This window comes from Microtus oregoni, unplaced genomic scaffold (assembly GCF_018167655.1).
Source record: "Microtus oregoni isolate MIOR12 unplaced genomic scaffold, Mior012 000002F_ref0000024, whole genome shotgun sequence".
Taxonomy (NCBI): Eukaryota; Metazoa; Chordata; class Mammalia; order Rodentia; family Cricetidae; genus Microtus; species Microtus oregoni.
Genome location: NW_024543061.1, coordinates 43,349,018 through 43,370,476, shown reverse-complemented (window position 1 = coordinate 43,370,476; position 21,459 = coordinate 43,349,018). Strand labels below are relative to the sequence as shown.

Here is a 21,459-nt window from a genome sequence, read left to right as displayed (position 1 = left end):
ACAATTTTGGTATTTTAAGACTGATTAATTTCCAAGGAGTAGGTTTCAGTTCCTTTGTGTAGCTCCTTCTGCTCCATCCTAGAACGCAGAACATCTGCATTTGATTTCATTTAAAGGCCTTCATGAGTTTTGGATACCATTGACTAATGTCTTGTCATTTTATATTAGAGAAAGCCACCAAACCTTCACTCATTTTTTTTTTAGTAGCAACTATAATTATATTAAGTTGGAGCAGTACCCTGGCTCCATTATTTCTACTGAGAGTATTAGCAATCAAAATAATTTGGGACAATGCCCTTGGCTGAGTTTTTGTCTCTCTTCTGAGTCTTTTCTCTGTAAGAATTCTCATTCTCTCTTTTTGTTTACAGTCCTCTTTCTCGTCATCCCCAGTCTGTCCATTTCTATTGATTTCTGCCCTAACAGTATAGTTTTTTTCTTTTAATTAATTAATTTATTTATTAAAACTTTCCACCTCCTCCCCTCCATCCTTTCCCTCCCTCTCCCCCACTCCCTCTCTCCCTCCCTCTCCATTCCAAAGAGCAGTCAGGGTTCCCTGCCCTGTGGGAAGTCCGAGGTCCTCCCCTGTCCATCCAGGTCTAGGAAGTCTAGTCTCCAAACAGACTAGTCTCCCACACAGCCAGTCCATGCAGTAGAATCAAAACTCAGTGCCATTGTCCTTGGCTTCTCAGTCAGCCCTCATTGTCAACAACATTCAGAGAGTCCAGGTTGATCACAAGCTCCATCAGTCCCAGTCCCACTGGCCTTGGTGAGCTCCCATTAGATCAGTCCCATTGTCTCAGTGGATGGACGCACCCCTCGTGGTCCTGACTTTCTTGCTCATGTTCTCCGTCCTTCTGCTCCTCATTTGGACCCTGGGAGCTCAGTCCAGTGCTTTGATGTGGGTCTCTGTCTCTATCTCCATCCATTGCCAGATGAAGGTTCTATGGTGATATGCAACATATTCATCAGTGTGGCTATAGGATATGGCCAGTACAGGCACCCTCTCCTCTGCTGCCCACGGAACTAGTTGGGGAAATCCCCTTGGCCACCTGGGAACCCCTCTAGAGCCAAGACACTAGTCCACCTTAAAATGGCTCCCTTTGTTAGGATAACTTCTTTTCTTAACCACAGCTAAATCATTTTATGTTTTGTGTGTGAGTATATTATATGAATATCTGTATATGTACCATGGGCATGCCTGGTGTACTTGGAAGTTAGAAGAAGGTGTCTAAAGAGAACTGAACTTAGTGATTGTTGCGAGCCACAACTATGTGGATGCTGGTAACCAAATATATGTCCTTAGAAAGAGCAACAAGTGGTTAACACTGAACAATATTTCCTTCCCAGTGTTCACTTATTTTTAACACAGCATATCCAATTAGTCCTGCCTACATGCACATGACTATGAGACCAGTTACAGGAGCCTGGAGAACCTATCACTGACCACACTCCTGAAGAGAAGTGACTCTCCTTCTGCTACCACCATCAGCTGCCAGCAACTCCTTAGCTAGGGTTTGGGCCTTAGGAGTACATCCCTCCCCCATCTAGAATTTTTAACTAAATTTTGTGTAGGTAACTACAGCTGTGCTACAGACCACACATTCATGCAATGAGAGCTCAGCAAGTACTTCAACGGTCAGCCCATCAGAGATGCATAACTCATGGAGATATATGATAAGGAATGTCACCAGAGATGAACTCATGGAGACAGATGATAAGGAATGTCACCAGAGATGCATATCTCATAACCATATTTAGCAAGGCGATAAGGAATATTGCCTTCTGAATGTGTTAGCTGTCCGCATTGAAGATTTCTTGTGTGAAACCATAGCTTTTTCCCTCACATTACAGCTTGGGGATTTTCCCCCACAGCACTGTGGTGTGTTATTTGTTTATTGCTAGATTCATATATCTGTGGGTGGTCAAAATATGACTTTTCATTTAGCTATATCATTCAAAATATATAATAAATACTGGGAGATGCTTCATTACTGGATTTAGTTATCCCATTAGGTCTATAGATATTTATAGTCTGCTTGTTCTTTTGCTCATATTAACTGCACACAGTTAGCTCACATTGACCTCAGAACAAGTTCAAAGTAGACTAAAGGCCTTTTGTAAATATCATAAGTTTGAAACCTTACAGTTATGTACAAGATCAGAGCCGCAGATGTTCAACCAAGGTTACAAAGAAAAGCATGATGATTCTTCACTTGACACTCTACTGCACTGGATCTGTATCTTAAAGTTGTCATGGACACTGAGCCCCCCTTTTCTAGTCATGGTTTTGTTCCTAAGACCTTGGGACCTTATGTTGCCAGGGCAATTGTTCTTCCCTTATCACTTTGCCTAGTAATGTGCCTGTCACCAATGAGAGCCATTCTTATGACTCCTTCTTTTGCTTCAAGCCTCCAGAGGAAGGAGGATTTCTTTGAGAGACCTGACTAATGAAGAAGAAGAAACTAGGAGTAATTAGAAGTAGGGCAGGATTAGTAGAGTAGAAATGGAGCAATAGAAAACTATAAAGAGCACATGAATAGAATAGACGCGTTGTGAGAAGACTCTCTATAGCTCTTAGATTTTAGTTCCTTTGCTTATTCTAGAATCCCTATTGCACCCTGAGAGAAAACTTCTAAGTCAGGCTTAAACTGCTGCTGTGAGTTCATATGTGCAACAACCATGTCATGTCTACAGGACAACTTAATACCATTACTCCCAGTCCTGTGGCTCTAATATTCTTGATTTGTCTTCTTTTTCTCTATTTTCTGAATCTAGGGCCTGGGAAGGGTGATGTGGGTTTCAAAATAGATGTTCTGCATCCATTCTTCCATTGAGGGACATCTAGGTTGTTTCCAGGTCCTGGCTATTACAAAAAATGCTGCTATGAACATAGTTGAGCATATACTTTTTTGAGTCTCTATGCATTGACAATCACAGTAAGAAGCTTCTCTGGCCGAGCAGTGGTGGCGCATGCCTTTAATCCCAGCACTCAGGAGGCAGAGGCAGGTGGATCTCTGTGAGTTCGAGGCCAGCCTGGTCTGGAAGACCTAGTTCCTGGACAGGCACCAAAGCTACAGAAAAACCTTGTCTCAAAAAAAAAAAAAAAGCTTCTCTGACCAAGGTTGAACTGAATATTTGAAAATATCATTTTCTCTTTATTCTCTAGGCAGTGACATAGTTAGTTTTATCCTAGTTACGTTGTATTAATTATATGAAATCTAAGAATAAATTAACTATGATGGTTATATAGGTTGTACATCTTCCTATATGAGACTTCATATCCTTTAGGGATATCTTAGAACCCATTCCCAATAAATATCAATAAGTGACATGATTCATATTTAAAATTGGGATTAGAGTTTTGACTTTTATCTAATATCCTCACCATCTTTCCTGAATGTTCTGCTGAATAGGTCCAAAGCTATAGACATTAATTGACTGGTTTGCATATGGTATTAGGCTGACACTTGGCTGCAAACCTTTGAAAAGGTATATTTTCTGTTTGCACAGATTCAACACACATGTAAGGATATGAACCATAAAAGATAAAAGACATTTAACTGTGAAATGCAAGGTGTGGTAATGGTTTTAAGCATTCATAAAAAAGGATTATAATTATGTATAGGCATGTTGTATAATAAAGATAAAGAGATCAGAAATATGAGGTGTTATGCTATCTCATTCTTCTTTCCAAGTGCAAATGAACTACCTCTCTTAGAAATGCTACCTAAAGCAATTGGCCCTTTTATATCACTTTATCTTTCTCATTCAAATGCTTCTCTGAACCCTGTACATTCCACATTTACTTAGTCTTTAATTGTCTTTTTCTCTCAAGATTAATATTCCTAAAGGAACATCAGGTTATTGTCTTGCTCACACTGTAGTTCCAGCACATTACATGTTAGACATTCATTTTAATTCCTTTGATGAGAAAGATGGTTATAGGCTACATCTTTAAGAATACAAGTTGGAGCATAGAACCTATGAGTTACATCCATGTTGTTACTGAAATTTTTTTTCAGTAGCTCACGGATGACTGTGTGTGTTCGTGTGTGTGTGTGTGTGTGTATGTGTGTGTGTGAGAGAGAGAGAGAGACAGAGAGACAGAGAGAGACAGAGAGAGAGAGACTATTCTAGTTCATAACAAAAGACAAGTAGGTTCTTGCTTTTCATATATTATTTTAAATTTAAAGGAAATTTAAATTTAAGGGAAAGGGCTATTAATTTCTCCCTTTTGTCTTCTATAAATGTATAAGGAAAACCTCTCAGTAACTGACCACATTATATATTTTTAAAACATTTCATATTTACTTAAGAAAGACATTCTTGTAATTAGATTGAGATAGCAATGCATTAAACCTAAGATGAATGAAAATATCAAGTAGAGTTCAAATTGGTAGAGGATCTTTTCTTGCTTAACTCTGTAAGTGTGTGTGCATGTGCATTCATGTGTGTATGCGTGTGTGAGTGTATTTAAATCTCTTCATTTTCTCCATTGACAAAAGTTAAGGACTGATGGGCTATACTCCAAATTACTATTTTAAGCAATGCATCATAAAAGAAATGCACCACTTATATGGAAAGAGTGGCTATTGAGCATGCATTCTGATTTCCGTTTACTTTAGGATTTCCTTGTTAAATGATGGAGGACTCAAAATTCTGAATGTGACTAAGGCTGATGCTGGAACCTACACTTGCACAGCAGAAAACCAGTTTGGGAAAGCAAATGGCACCACACACTTGGTTGTGACAGGTGAGTGCTTTTCTTAGAGATTGCTTTATTCATAGGTAAACTGTATGTCATGATGGAGAAAAATATAAACGTTTGCGTGTACGGACAGCACTAGGTAGAGTCAGTGGGTGTGTGTGTGAAGTTGACGGAGAAAATGGGTGGAGGGTATAGGATGAGTTTGAGGAGAGGGAGTGTAGAAGGGTTTGATCAAAACACACTGTATTAATGTCAGAGTTCTCAAGTAGTATTCATTTTAAAAGGAAGACATTCATCATGTTTCTCACACTGCATCATGCACTGTGAAGTCAGAATGCATGTTTGTTCATGTGAAAAAGTATGACACCTAAGCTTTCATTTGTCACAGCACAGGACACGTAGGTGGACACAGTAGCTATTCTGCCGGCACTCTAGGACATAAGAAATACAAGTGTAATATTATGATTACCTTTATTTTGTGATATTGAGCACTCCTGTTTCATTATAATTGGTCTTTTCTAGTACAGTTCAAGTTCATGAAATAACCTTTGATATTAATGAGACTTGCTTAAAATTGGAGATGTATTTTCTTCTTTTATCCATTGAAGAATAACTTGATCATTTTGTGAGATGGGTGCCTGGGGTATGTCAATGGGAATCTCTGTGAAGATACTGCTCTGTGAACCTTACATCCTACCACAGGGAGGAGCTTAGTGTAATAAGAAAAAAAAAACAGTGATTATTTTTTCTAAAAAAAAAAAATTTCAAATGATTGAGAAAGTAAAGATGAGTAAGGGAAAATGGGGTAAGTTGGAGATAAAGCAGGGTACCTCCAGTAGGCCAGGGTGAGATATGGGGCACAGATTATAGGGAAATGAAAGTGTTAACATATTTCTTAGGTGCAGTTATGTAGACATGCTGTGGACTTCTGTTTGCAGTCTGATTTGAGAAAAGAAGCCAGTGTAGCATTTTCAGCAGAGAAATGTTATCACAGAAGTGTGTTTTCCAAACAAGTGCTCTGTTATGAAGATACTAAAAGGATCAAGGCAAGAGACCAGAAGAAACCAGGAGACATTATCATAAAGGCATCATTGCATAACAATAATCAGACAGTAACTAAAGAGATGGTCTGCAGGAGTCTAGGAGCTCCTTATATTGGGCATAGACTCAGAAGGAAGTGCTATCCAATGGAATGGGAGGTTCATGAAAAGAAAGGACTCCAGAATATTTTCAAAGTAAAGACTAAGGCAAAACTCACCGACAGAGAACCCAGCATGCACGAGGCTTTAGGGTTGACTGCCAGCACTGATAGAGGAAGAAAAAGAAAGGAGGTAAAGGAGTGGGCAGTGTAGGTCATTGAGTCTAAGAGTTTAGACTTAGAGGTTAAAGAGTTACTGACCCAGCAGTTGTTTAAATCCATATGGGTGCTTGAAACAAAGAGATGAATCCCATTGATTTGTATAATTAATGTGTTAAAAATGATCAATATTTGGAAATGACAGAGCTTAACACACTTTACATTTTAAAAAACTAGAAAAAAAAAAAAAGGACGTTTCCTAAGGGGAGATTTGGAAAAGGCCGACTGACTGGACCAGAAGGAAGAGACTAAAAGACCATGGTATGAGAGACACCAAGAGAAGCAGAGGGGAAATAGATGAGAGGTCGAGACATAAAAGAGCAAAATTTTACCACTGGATATAACAGCACAGTGTTTACTTGAGACCCTTATGGGACTAGGTCAGACGAGGGACCAAAGCCTTACTAGATTGGGTAGAAGAGGTAATATCCTAAGTTATTTACTCTCTATATACAAACAGTTCTTTGATGACTTCTGTTGCCCCTGGGGTAAAATGCTAATAAGAAACAGTGGGAAGGTAAGGTCAGGAAAAGCTGAAATCACTATGGGTGGGATGTATCTGATTGTAACAGGGGAACATATGCAGGTAGGCATTAGCGCTGACAAAAATCAACCATAAACCAGTCTTGGCATAGGGCTCCTCTCGTGTTTGTTTAAATCAGTAAACAAGAACATTTTGAGCTTATTTGCATTTTGGATTTGAATACTCTTGCTACTCACTGAAGATTTGTGAGAATATGGGAAATCTTATTTCTACCCTCATATTTCACAAAACTATGAAACTTAGGTGAATTGATTTTGTTGTTAGTATAACTCGTTTGCAGGTGAGTTTGTGCTCTGAGCATATATCATTTACAGGCTCAAATATCTTAATTCTCTTTAAAACATTGGTGAGGCTGGAAAAATATAATATAACTTTACATCAAGATGCCTCTTTAATATTGAAGACTTTTAATCCCATAAGTGGGTATGTACACTCACACATACACAAACATATGCGTTCTAACTCAGATAAATAATCTAAATACAAAAATTACTTTTATCACCATGAAATTTTGTTTATTCATAATTTGTCTACCAATAGAACCAACGAAAATAATTTTGGCTCCTTCTAACATGGATGTCGCTGTTGGTGAGAGCGTCATTTTACCCTGTCAGGTGCAACATGACCCGCTATTAGATATTATGTTTGCCTGGTATTTCAATGGAGCCCTTACGGACTTCAAGAAAGATGGATCCCACTTTGAGAAAGTTGGTGGGGTAAGTTATGTCACTTTTCTAATATTCTTTTTATTATATAGGTCTATGACATTTTCCTCTCAAAAATATCTGGTGCATAGACAACACATAGAAATGCTTGTCAAGATGGTAAATTTGGCTACCAAAATTTGGTCTGGTCTAATTTTATTTTTGTTAAGCACTAGAAATTAAGAACATTTACTTTATCCTATAACCACAAGTAGAATTGGTTCTTTCTCCATTTATATTTAATGTTATGCTTCATAACATTTTGTGGTTGGTGTGCTCTGAAAGTGTTTTATCTTCAAACAGCCACTTTGTGATGCAATGGAAGGCAGCTTTATGTTACTAAGTAATTCATCTAGATTGCATAGTAGATGCTTAATCAAAAACAAGCTTCGTAGTTTCATTGAGTATTAGCTCTAAGACTCTTCACTGTTCAGGTATACAAACTCAGGATTTGAAAAGTGTAATAAATTGATTTCTCAGAGTCATGGAGAGAATTTGTAGAGTTTTGAGGCCTAAGCTCCTCTGTTTGTATCTACAATGCAAATTCTCTCAAATGTCCTCTTCCTTTCTGTCTCATTTGTGACAAGTACAAGGTAGAAAAAGTATAGATTACAAGGAAAAATTAATAGTTGAAGAATGGCTAAGAAGTGGGTTTATATTGAACCAAAAGACTAACCAAAGCCTTCATAGCTGGGTGGATATCTATGAGGTCAATTCAGCAATGCCAGCCTTATTGATACGTTCTGGGGCCCATTGACCCTGGAGAGGGTCATTCTATATGAAAAGATGTCAAATCTGTGCAGTGTATTTATAGACTTACTGTGTAAGCATCAGTAAAGTAGATAACCAGATGATGGTCAATGTAGTGATATTTCTTTGATAAAGGTTTCTTGTTATGTGTGTGTGTGTGTGTGTGTGTGTGTGTGTGTGTGTATTTAGCCATATAATGTTTCAGAGTTCTATGCTACTTCAGACGATTTCTTCTTGTGACTAAATTCTGTCTTCCTAAAGAATCTATCAAAATCTTAGAGCTCAGTACTTTAGAACATAACTTTGTTTGGAACTAGGACTGTGGCAAAAAATACTCATTAAATTAAGATTAGGTCACCCTGGAGTGAAATGGGACCTCATGTAATATAAATGATCATCTTATAAAAACAATGCAGTTTGGATAGAGATTCACAAAGAAGAGAACACCATTGAAAGACAGACAAGGAGGAAGAAATATCATGTGACAGTGGAAACAGCAATGTCCCCACAAAGCAATAGATACCTAGGACCGCAGAGGCTGGAAGAGATCAGAAGACACTAACCCCTAAGGATACTGAATGGAACATGGCCATGTCTGCAATCTTGATTGAAGACTTTCAGCCATAGAATTGGAAAAAGACATGTGTCTGTTGTTTTTAAGCTACTGTTGATGTTCTGTTGTTGTTATTGTTGCTATGGCAACCCTAAGAAACTAAATCATATAAAGAAAAATAATTAAATATGGTGTTAGATAACAAGCCACAAGTACAATAGATTAAGTACCACTCCTGGTTTCCATCATCTAACTTTATTTAGTTCTTCCTGCTTGAAGGCTTTGATAATGTTTTTAATTGCTACAAGCCCTCAGCATTCCTTTTCTCAAGCCTTCAAATGTGTACTTGGCAGTTATCACTCATGTCTTCCATAACAACAGGGAAAACATGTGCTGGCATTCTCAAATTAGCATTGTCCTCCATTCAGAGTCCCCTGTGATAATGCCTGGCACTGTAAAGAGTCTTGAGAATAATAAACACCTCCAATTACTTTTGTAATGACCATTATCCAGTTCGAAAAATTCTCTGAATATGTTCTGGTTTAAATTCTTAAATGAAGAATTCAGTTTGAAGCATTAGTTACTTCTGCTATGTCATAAAATTGTTTGTGATTTATCATCTGAATCATAATCTGTTGCAATATTTTATCTAATACAAGACCCTCTGTGTTAGTTAGTGCTAAATAAATATGCAAGAAGACATTCTAAATCCAAAGGAGTTTGATGATAATATGTAGAAATGCTTAAAGGCTCAACTGGGTAGCTGCTACTTGTGTAAGATGAAGTCAGAGTTAAGAACATTCGAGTTGATAATGTAATTTAGCTCTCATGATTGGCATAGCATGGATGGTTTGTACAGAGAATATAAAGTCATCTCTGAGAACAGTTTAGTGTCTGAAACGTGAAATTTTATAAATTAATGCAATCACTTGTGTCTTTTGTTTCTTCCACAACATGAAAGTTCATGGCCTGTGATTTTTTTATTGACTTGTGCTATTAGAAACTTAATATTCTCACATCAGTATAAAACAGTAAGCCATACAAAATGACATTGCCCTTAAGCACAAACAATTAAGTAAATCAGTTTTCTGTTGCATGGGAAGGAAATTACATAGCAACCCTTGTCTTATGATTTTGTATTCAGTGCAGCAAACACAATAATACCTAGACCGTATGCTTCTCTCTCTCTCTCTCTCTTCTCTCTCTCTCTCTCTCTCTCTCTCTCTTCTCTCTCTCTCTCTCTCTCTCTCTGTCTCTCTCTCTCCTCTCTCTTCTCTCTCTCTTCTCTCTCTCTCTTCTCTCTCTTCTCTTCTCTCTTTTCTCTCTCTCTCTCTCTCTCTCTCTCTCTCTCTATTTATAAATATATTCTTTGTTTTCCAAAACAGTGGATAATGAGAAAAATCCCAGGTGAGTAGAAGAATTGTCTAAGTAAGGTTTATAGTCTAAAGAATCATGTTGACAATGGATGGGGTAGTTAGATAGTTACATTACAGAAAAATTGACTCATATCTGAACAAACTGATTCAACTAGTTGCTTTTTGGACTATATTAGGTATATGGAAATTGGTATTTACTTTAAAAAAAAAGCTCAGGTAAAATTCATAACGTCAACAGGCTCCACCACTGTTACTGTAGATTAGAATACTAAACCAAAGGATTCTAAAATACCAGTCATAACTTTCTGAAATGTCAAAATGATGCACTCAGAAGAACTTATTAAACCAAGTATCAGAAGCAAATTGTAACAAAAGAAATAGCAGATCAAAATATATGCTTCAATCTGTGCCAATAACATGAACATAATTGTACCATCCAACGATTAGTAAGGGTGTAAGTCCAGTGTGCTGAGCAAATAAATCCAGGCAATGTGAGATATGAATGGATTTGTGTTCTGTTACATAGGAGTCCTGGAATATTTCCATCTACTTCATGGCACTCACACCTGAGTAGGTCATATGATTTTCTGCTCCTTAGTTCTCACCTTTTCACATCAGATTTTAGTATTTGTGTGTCCCCTTCTTCCATGAGATCTTGAAGGCATTGGTTTCTCTGTTTCTCATAGCCACAACAAAATAGTTTCCTATATCACTGTGTACATGCAGACAATGTATGTGTCCACACACTTGGTCACCTATGCTTCATGTATGGAGAGTTATAAAAGACACAGCCTAACAATATGTATGTGGGGTAACATTCACTCAATGTCATATTTAGTTCAAGGTTTCACCCCATGAGTGTACTCAGAAAAGACAATTTGACTTTTTATCCCAATAATACCATGTATGTCTTGCCTTACTTTTAAATAAATGTCAGCTTCCACTGATCAGAACAGATGGCCCAAAGGCCAAGAAGAACAAGAGAATAGTGTTGAAAAATAGCTGAAGAATCCCTAGGGCCTAGCTTTTGGGGACATTCAGGGATATTTTTGGTTTGCTTAAAAAGTGAAATTCTGAAAAAAAAGTGAAATTCTGGAGTTAAGACATTATATTAGGGAATTCCACAAATAGAACCTTTCAAACCCAGACACAGTAGATATTCACCTTACATTTACTAAGATATACATATATATATATACATATATACATATATACATATATGTATATATATATAGTGTCTGTGTATTACAATAAGCATTTATGTGGTGCAGGTGCTTTAGAAATGATGGATGTCTAGAACCAAACAGAACAGTTTCACAACCATTTTGTGGAATCAGGTCTGTGATGAATTAGAATGTATGTGGATAAAAGTCACTGGAAGCAAGAAGAAGGAGAGCAGTGACAGCCAAAGCGGCAAGAAAGAGAGCAGTGACAGCCAATCTGCCATTCATTTAACTGGCTCACTTAACTGTGATTTATTCCCAAAGGCCACAATCTCACTGTGTTTGCAGCAGGTACGTGTGAGCTTAACACTTGAGCTATTGTCCTTTTCTCAGGAGTAGATAAGCTTGTGTTCCAGCATAGTGTTTTCTGTGCAGGAATATGACATGGTCACTCGGACTAAATTCACTTCACTGAATTATTTGGATATGAAGACAATGGTTATTTTCAGTGTAAAACTGGATATGTAAAAGATATGTGGATCTTCAATACCAAGGTAAACATCTTTATTCCACATACTATTCAGATTATGTCCCAGTGCTTAAAACATATGTGCTTAAGCAGTGTTAAAACTCTTGTGCAAGAAAAAAAAAAAAACACTTGTGCTTTATGTGTGAGCCAAATTCAAAGTATTAGCTTACTTGACAAGATCATTAAGAGAATTCAACTGAGCCCATAAAATAGAAATCCACCAGAGAAATGGTTCTAATTGTTGCATGCCTACTCCATGAGTCATACTTCTGCCCATAATGTGCTCAGGGGTTATAAACTTAGGACTTCCCGAAGCACTAGGTGAAGTAAGGCATATGCACAGAACTTTTGATGTTATCAGTTCACTCATGCATGTCTTCTAGACACAGCAGGGCAGGTAAACATATGAACTCAAAGAGGTTGTGATGGCCTACACAAGACATGTGCTACGTCAAGCCAAACCAAATGCCAGTAAGGAACAGGAGGTTGGGCTTGAAGACCCAGCCATTAAAAGCTGTTGGCATTTACACAATGGAGTACTACACAGCAGAAAAAAATAATCACATCTTGAATTTTGCAGGCAAATGGGTGGAGCTAAAAAACATCATATTGAGTGAGGTAACTCAGACCCAGAAAGACAATTATCACATATACTCACTCCTAAGTGTTTTTTTTTAAATATAAAACAAAGAAAACTAGCCCACAAATCACAATCCCAGAGAACCTAGACAAAAATGAGGACCCTAAGAAAGACTTACATATATCCAATCTACATGGGAAGTAGAAAAATCCAAGATCTCCTGAGTAAATTGGAAGCATAGGTTGAAGGGAGGGGAGGGAGAAAAATGTAGAGCTCAATAAAAATCTATTTAAAAAAGAAGCTGTTGGTAATTGAGAGCTGCTGGGAAGAGAAAGTTAGTTTTCTCTAAAAGTGGATTTTCTAGTAAATTGACCATGCTCCACTGTGAGACTGCCTGCCCAAGAATATATGAATATATGGGCAACATAAGTTAGCCTTTATAGGTACATATATATATATATATATATATATATATATATATATATATGAGAGGGAGAAAGGGAAAGAGGTAGGTGACTAAGAAGGAGGTAGGGGAGGGAATAAAAATGATTAAAACATGGCATATGAAATTATCAAAGAACTAGTAAAATATATTTAAAAAAATAAAATAATGTGAAGGAAAATGTGCAAGTATTTAATAAAAATGACAAAAAGAAGAATAACAAAAGGATAATTTCAAATAAGGAATAATTCATAGCAATTTCTTACAATGTAATTTTACAATTTTATTTTTTAATTAACTAAAAGAAGGGATGGGAAGCTAATACAGATAAGCGAAATGGTTAAGTCAACATATATTAGAGTAATAACAACTGTTGTTTGCATCTGAGAGGCTGAGAACCAAGCAGAGGCTTGGAACTTGAGGCTGTGTGACTTAGCAGTTTGTGTATTCCCTGAGACTTTATCATGCCAAAGAGGTTAACAGTCCAATATCTGTTCATGCAATGGGTCTGGGTTCTAGACTGGTGATGAAGTCCTTGAAGGCTCACTGAGAGAGCCTGCAGTACTTATTCAGTGGTGGACCCTGAGAATACGTGTTCTGGTGTCAGTAAGACAATCAACAACAGCTGGGAGAGGGGAAATCAGCTTGGAAAACAGAGGGAAGGCTAAGTGTGCAAGAGGGGAATAGAGAGAGGAATCCTACCTTCTACCATTCTGTCTTTGGCTGAGCGGCTGTTAGATGTCACCAACAATGGTTGAAATGTGTCTCTACAAATCAATGACTGGAATCCTGATGGTTCTTCAGCTGAGGCCCCTGCTCATGTGATTCGATTTGAGGATGTTGACAATAAAACCAAGCAGATCAGCAGGCTTATGCTAACTAAACGGAGAAATGGGAGGAAATAGAGGGACTAACACTAGTAACCTGCCAGCTGCTGCAAAACTACCAGTGAAAGCCGGGCGGTGGTGGCGCACGCCTTTAATCCCAGCACTTGGGAGGCAGAGGCAGGCGGATCTTTGTGAGTTCGAGACCAGCCTGGTCTACAAGAGCTAGTTCCAGGACAGGCTCCAAAACCACAGAGAAACCCTGTCTCGAAAAACCAAAAAAAAAAAAAAAAAAAAAAAAAAAAAAAAAAAAAAAAAAAAAAAAAACTACCAGTGAAAGACAAGTAAGAATCACTTACTTGAGGAAAGAGATAGTATATAATATCGTAATATTTGCCTATTGTAATGGTACAGCTTTATCTCAGGAAGTGTCATAATTTCAATAATTACTTACATTTCTTATAAAAAAAGAGTTCATAAATACGTTTTTTCTGAAAACTTTTAAGAGCTTCATGTATGCATCGAGACATTGAGTTGAATTTATGTTGCCAGTATGCTCTGCTGCATGGCTGTTCCTGTTATTTTAAAGTAATTCTTATCAGGTTTTAGCAAAACAGTGTGGCATCTTGGGGAAAAAAAATACATATCAGCAAATGTGTACCAGTGGCCTCAATGGAACAGCTTTCACTTGGAGTTGAGGCAGACAGCGAGGAATGTTACCCAGACCCTGAAGAACACCAGCATGCTGAAGGTCAGGACCTTGACTTCACTGAAGGTCTCAGGTATTTTATCACAAGGAAAGCCACAGTGAAGCTCCCAGAACACGGTGGGGTGCTGTGACTGATCTCTTCTTACATATGATGATGTGGGCACATTACATATGTGATGCTCTGTGTGTGCATGTCTGTAAAGAAAAGGAGCAGCTGCTTTCATCAGAATTCCAGAGAGTAAGTTAGATCATCTCACAGAAGGCAATGATGAACTTAGATGCTTCTGACATCAGTCATGTCCTCATCTTTCTTCCTGGGCCAATGAGATGGAAATCCATAATCACAATAATAGTTACAACCAACACAGAAGGAACAGATCACCCATATGTGGTCAGTTTCAGGATACAGGTGACAATATAGAAATGTTTGATATAGAACAAGGAGCAAGGATAGCAAAATTTGAGGGAGATAAGCAGTATGTAGAAAAGTGTTTGATTATTTCCTTTGGCAGTTGGAGTCTCAAATATTTCAAAAAAAATCAAGAAAAAATGTTCACTTTGGAAATGTGCCTTTTCATGGTGAAGTTATAATAAGAAACCATAGCAATTTTCAAATTTCTCAAATAATATCCCACTAAAATATACAATAGCAAAAGCAAGCAAAGAAGTAATGAAAAAGAAAATCAGTGTGTAGAACTTCTGAGTCATTCTTATTGTTTCAACTGCTGAAGATCAATTTGTCAAAAATTATAAGTGGGCAATTTGATTCTATGAATAATTGAAGTAATATGTTCATAAAATCACCTTCCCATTAGACAATATCATGCTCCTTTGCAGTTTTTCAAGACCCTCTAAAGTGTAGCTCAGAAAATAATAAAAAATAATACATAGAAATGGAAAAATATGGAAATGATATGAAATTAATATAATCTCAAAATAGCTAAGTGTTATCTAAAACATATTGATGTAATGAACAAAGAAAAACTTTATCATTAACCATGAGAAAGAGCACATAAGAAAGGAAAGAACAATGGATAAGCAGAGAATTCTGTACTCAAGTCATTTCTATAAAAATAATTGAATATTTACTTTCTAACACAGTAGAAATTATCTAAATTGACATTTAATTAACTACCCCATATGACTAAAGTAAACTCATTGGCTTTTTTCTCAAATTTTAAATACATGGCTAAATATTTATATTGTATGTAAAATACAAAGAAAAGTATGAGCATATAAGTGCATGTTGCAAATCTGGATTTTATCATATTTCCCCATAGTAAAATGACATCACTGAGTACTTATTTTTTTTTCTTTTTTTTTTTTTTTTTTTTGGTTTTTCGAGACAGGGTTTCTCTGTGGTTTTGGAGCCTGTCCTAGAACTAGCTCTTGTAGACCAGGCTGGTCTCGAACTCACAGAGATCCGCCTGCCTCTGCCTCCCGAGTGCTGGGATTAAAGGCGTGCGCCACCACCGCCTGGCACTGAGTACTTATTCAGCTTGGCTTGAAGCTGAATATTTGTTATTGATATTAGGGCACACTGATAATTTTATTATTGGACACACTCTCAGCTTCAGAAAATTTAAAAACCTATTCACTGTGGAGGACATAGCTTTGTATGTGTTTATGTATGATATACTTGCCTATTAAAATATAGTTTCAGTAGTGCACAATATTTTAAGTTTTATAAAATTTGAGTCAATAATAATTTGTTTGCTATTTTGTACAGCTTTCTGATCCTCCTTTTTAAAAATTCATCACTAGGAATATGTGACTTGCCAAATACAAAACTAAATGTCACCTTTAATGTAGAAGCCAATGTTCCCTGGAAGAACTAGATATAGTTTGCAATATTGTATAGATTCATTATTTTGGGGGGTTGTTGTTATTGTTTGTTATTTTGGTTTTGGCACAGAAGGTTCAGAAAAGGTTATGAGAACACCCTAAAGTAGGAGAATAATATCTAAAAATGGCTATTTCTAATCAATTATTCAATGGTGAAATAGATTATACCAAGTCAGGAGAAAAATAATCAGTGCTATTTATTGTTTTACATTTTATTCATTCTGTGATTGGAATTTTTTATCAACTTCATTGACAAATAAACTTCAGTGTTGTCAGTAACCACAATCAAACTGATATTTTTTTCAAAACTCTACTTATTACTCTTGTCTTATCCATCTCTAATTATTTGCATGATCTATACATTTCATTTAAATTAAATCACATAACATATGGACTTTTTGACTTGTGGATTTTGTAATTTATAAGTTATATTTAATAGTAAATTTAAGGAAATTTTATAACAAAATTTGGGGGAAAGTAGAATCTCTGTATGCCCCATATGAATAAGTGCAACCTTCTTTATCAGCATCTCTCCCCAGAAAGTTATAGTTGTAATAGTTGATGGTATTTCATTAGTACATTATCATCACAAATTTATAATATATACTTAAGTTCACTCAATATTGTACACTCTCAGTTCAACAAAATTATATATATATATATATATATATATATATACACACATATATTTCAGTTTTCATTGTTTCATTTTCTGTTGCTATGGGCAATGGATCGGTAAAGCATTTATTTTAGCTCAGAATTCCAGGTTATAGTATATCACTTCAGACAGCTCACAACAACACGATCTCGATATAACTTGTCACATTATATCTGTAATTAGAACAGAAAGCTGTAACGTGAGGGGCCTGCTTGTGGGGTTTCTGTCCTGCCCTGTTCCCACAGCTGGCAATTCCCAAAGAAAATCACATGGAGAGTCTACATTAGGTTATACACTGATTGGCCCATTAGCTCAGTCTTCTTATTAGTTCTCGTAGCTTATATTAACTCATTATTCTTATCTATGTTTGCTATGTGGCTCAGTACCTTTCAGCTGGGTAAGTTACATCTTGCTTCTCGATGGTCTGGGCTGTAATGGGAGCAACGGACTCCCTCCTTCCCAGCATTCTCCTGTTCTACTTCCTGTCTGGTTTATCCACCTATACTTCCTGCCTGGCCAATTAGTGTTTATTTAAAACATGATTGACAGAATACAGACAATTGTCCCGCACCAGAAAGCAATGTGTGTGTGTGTGTGTTTGTGTGTGTGTGTGTGTGTGTGTGTGTGTGTGTAGTAAAAAACGGTAATGGACATCGTCCCACCATCCAGCTAGCTTACATTCAAAATAATTAAACAGAAAACTGTATTCATTTAAACACTGCCTGGCCCATTATGTTTAGCCTCTAATTGGCTAACTCTCCCATATTAGTTTAACCCATTTCTAATAATGTGTATCACCACTTGACTGTGGCTTATCGGCATAGGTCTAACCAGCGTCCATCTCAGAGAGGAGAGCCATGGTGTCTGCTACACTGCCTTCTTCCTCCCAGCATTCTGTTTTGTCTACTCCATCCACGTAAGGGCTGGCCTATCAAAAGGCCAAGGCAGCTTCTTTATTTAACCAATAAAAGTAACACATAGGCAAAAGACCCTCCTATACCATGTGTGCATGCTTTTGTTCAGCTCAATTCCCCCTTTTCCTCCTCCCCACCTAAGGAATAGTGCCATGTACAACCGATGGGAATTCTTGTCTCAGTGTTATAAAGGTAATCCCTACATGCCCACAGGCGAACCTGATGTAAGCAGTCTTTATTGAGACTTTCTTTGTAAGTGATGCTAGAAAGTATCACGTTAACAATTAAAAAAAACTAACGTCCACATATGTGCGTACCATTTTCATATTGTTCAGAATGTTTTGTGACTAAGGAAAGGACTGCCTTTTGACTAATCATTCCTCTTTCCTTTCTAACTTTTGACAACCATGCATCTCTTTTCCATTCTCCAGGGTTTTGTCTTATCAAGAATGCCATGTAGGGGCTGGAGAAATGGCTTAGTGATTAAGAACTCTGGGTGATTTTCCAGGGGTTCTGAGTTTAATTTCCAACAACCACATGGTGTCTCACAACCATCTATACTGGAATCCCTTTTCTGTCATTCAGGCTAAAAATGCCATGTTTTATTACCAGGTTGTGTCTAGTTCTTTTTAAATAGGTCCTCTCACTATGTCCAGTTAACATAAATTTATGTTTCCTTGTGGCTACATGGCTCATTTCTTTTAACATCAATATAATATGGCACTCTCCAAGTGTAACCCGCTAATTATCCATTCTTCTAATAATTGTTATCTTGATCAGTTCATTGTTTTGGCATTTGTGAATAAAGTTGCCCTAAGACTCAATGAGTAGGTGTTTGTGTGTTTGTAAATTTTCATTTTATCTGGTTAAATACTGAGAAGTACAGAGACTGCATTTTGGCACAGAATATACTTATGTTTAAGAAACTCTCTAAGTGCCCTCAAAGTGACTATACCAAGATCAGTGTCCAAAATTTGCTACTTTCTCTCCAGCTGTACTGATACTTCATAGCCTTGGTATTCTGAAAAGGTACGTGCAGTTATTTGTTCGTTTTAATTCATCATTCCCTAATAACATAGAATGTTGAATCTGTTTGATATATTTACTTGTGACTTATACATTTTCTTGGATGGTGGTATTTGTTCTATGCTCATTTTTTGATTGAGTGGCTCCTTTTCATTTTGTGGAGTTTTGTGCACTGTATTGTATGTTCTACATGGAAATCCATCATTAGATCTAGCAGATGTTCTCCGTGATCTGTGGTCTGATTTTGCATTCTCTTGGTATGTTTCAGATTACGACTATTCAAATTGGTCATATCTATCTTGACAGGCCGTTGTTTCATAAATAGTGTTTCTGATGCTGTTCCTATAAAGCTTTTGCCATACCCTGGGTCATCTAAACTTTATCATATATGATCGTCTGTAAGTTGGATATTTTTCTATTTAGGATTATGGTACATTTTGAATTAATTATCCTGCAGCGCATAAGGCCTATGTCTAAATTCATTCCTTTTCATGTGAATATCCAGTTGTACCCATATGAAGAAAAGGCTACTTTCGTCCATTGTACTTCATTTGCTCTTTTATCAAATATTGGTTGGCTGCATTTTATAGCTATTTCTGTACTTTCTATTCAGCCCCACTGATCTTTTGTCTGTTCTTTCACCACTTACCACCACCCTCTCTTGATTTATGTAGCTTTAGAACTTTAGAATAAACCTTGAGGTTGGATGATATCAGTGTTCCAGTTTTTGTTCTCAGGAACTGAGTTGACATTTGGGATCATTTGCTTTCAAATGTAACCTTTAAAAATATGTTGTTGGTGTCCACAAAATAACATCTTAGGCTTTTGGCTGACAATATGATCAACATGAAAATTAAAATGGAAGAAGTAGACATGTAATCCATCTCTATTTGTTATGTTCTTTGATTTCTTTCATCAAATGTTGTAGTTCTTCATAGCATGTATGGGTATGTTATTAGATTTAAGACTAAATATTTCAGTATTATGAGAGCAGACAAAAATAGTAAGATTCGTTATTTCAAATATCATTTGTATACTGCTGATACAGAAGAAAGAAAAATCTCTTGCCCTGCATCATTTATTAGTTCTGGGATATTTTGTTGATTCTTTCGTGTGTGTGTGTGTGTGTGTGTGTGTGTGTGTGTGTGTATGTTTCATTTGTAACATAAAGTTCTAGTTCCTCCTTTACAATGAAACAGAGGTGAATTGTTTGAATCTGTTGCTAATATATGCTTAGGAGTTTTTCATCTATATTTGTGAGGTATGACTACATAGCTTACTTGTAGTGACTTTGTCTGGCTTGTGTAATTTTGCCATCATAGTTTGAAAGTATTTCTTCTGCTCTATTTTGTGGAAAAAATGTGGAGAATTGGTGTGATTTTTCTCCTATTAAAAGTTATGCAGAATTCACCTTTGAACCAAACTCATTCTAATCTTTCTGTTTGGGGAGATTCAGATTTATTGATTCAATAATTTTATTTGATATTGGCTTATTTTTTTCGTCTTTTTCCTCTTGTATGAGATTTGACAAGTTGTATCTTTCGAAGTATTGGTCCTTTTCCCCTAGGCTATTGGATTTATGGGCAGAGAATTGTTTAAAGTTTTTCTTCATTATCCTTTAACTGTCTGTGGGTGCTTTGTGATGTTCTCTTTTCTATCTGTTAGGACCAGAGCATGTCAGTTTTCCTTTGTCATGTTACCATGGCTGGAGGCATATTGATAGCAAAGACCTTTTCCAAGGACTGTCTTTTGAGTTTTGTTGATTTTTGCTATTGATCTGTTTTCAATTTTACTGGGTTTTGCTCTAGTATTTATCTCTTGTATTCTGCTTGCTTTAGATTTAATTTGTTCTTCTGTCTCTTGTTTTCTAAAGTTGAATCATAAATGATTGATTTTTATATCTCTGCTTTCGAATAAACACACTCATTGCTTTAAATTTCCGCTAAGCATAAACTCTTCAGCCCACAAATTTTAATATCTTGTATTTTCATTTGCATTCACTTAAAATATTTTCATAATTTTTGTTTATATTTCTTGTATTATGTAGATATTTATCATTTAATCACCAACAGTTTCAGGACATTTTTTTATCTTTCTGGTTTTGTTTTTTAGCTGAATTCTATACTTGTCCCAGAGCAGACATTGTATGATTACTATACATTTAACTTTTCTAATTTTTAATTACCATCTTTGAGTATATGTACATGTATGTATACTTGTGGATGCATATGTATCATAGTATACATGTATAGATCAGAGGATACCTTTGTAGGATCATTTCTCTGTTATCACCTTTATGTGAGTTCTGGGGACCAAACTTAGGTCATGACTTGAATGAGAAGGAATTTTCCCTTCTGGGACAACTTGCCAGCCCCCTGTGCCTTACAGTTTATAAGGTATGTTTTATGGGCCTGAATGGATTCTGTCTTGGTGAATTTTAATACTTAAGGTAAGAAGAATGCATTATCTACTATTGTTAGATTAAGTGATGAATAGATGCCGTTAAATCCATTAAACTGATGCTGCTGCTTAATTTAATTATATCCTTTCTTATTTTCTACTTGCTTGCTTTGCGTTTATGAGAGAGGGATATAAGAGCCCCCAAGTATCATAACTGCTTTGCCTATTTTTGCCTGACAGGTCTTTCAGATTTTCATATGTATTTCATATTCTTTTTTCAGGCACATAAATATTAAGAATGATTGTATCTGCTTGAAAATTGACACTTCCTCAGTACTTAGTTGGCTTTTCTAATCCTCAGAGCCTGTTTGAACAAA

General features: G+C 36.5%; 1 protein-coding gene across 4 annotated transcripts in view; it reads left to right on the top strand.

Annotated features, from left to right (window-relative positions):
• Positions 1–21,459, top strand: part of Cntn3 (contactin 3) — a 396,565-nt gene that overhangs the window by 318,269 nt on the left and 56,837 nt on the right. For all 4 annotated transcript variants that reach the window (XM_041639553.1, XM_041639546.1, XM_041639547.1 and 1 more), the window contains 2 exons: positions 4,626–4,753; positions 7,150–7,325. In XM_041639553.1, the coding sequence (XP_041495487.1) occupies positions 4,626–4,753; positions 7,150–7,325 (304 nt within the window). The remainder of the gene's footprint in view (positions 1–4,625; positions 4,754–7,149; positions 7,326–21,459) is intronic.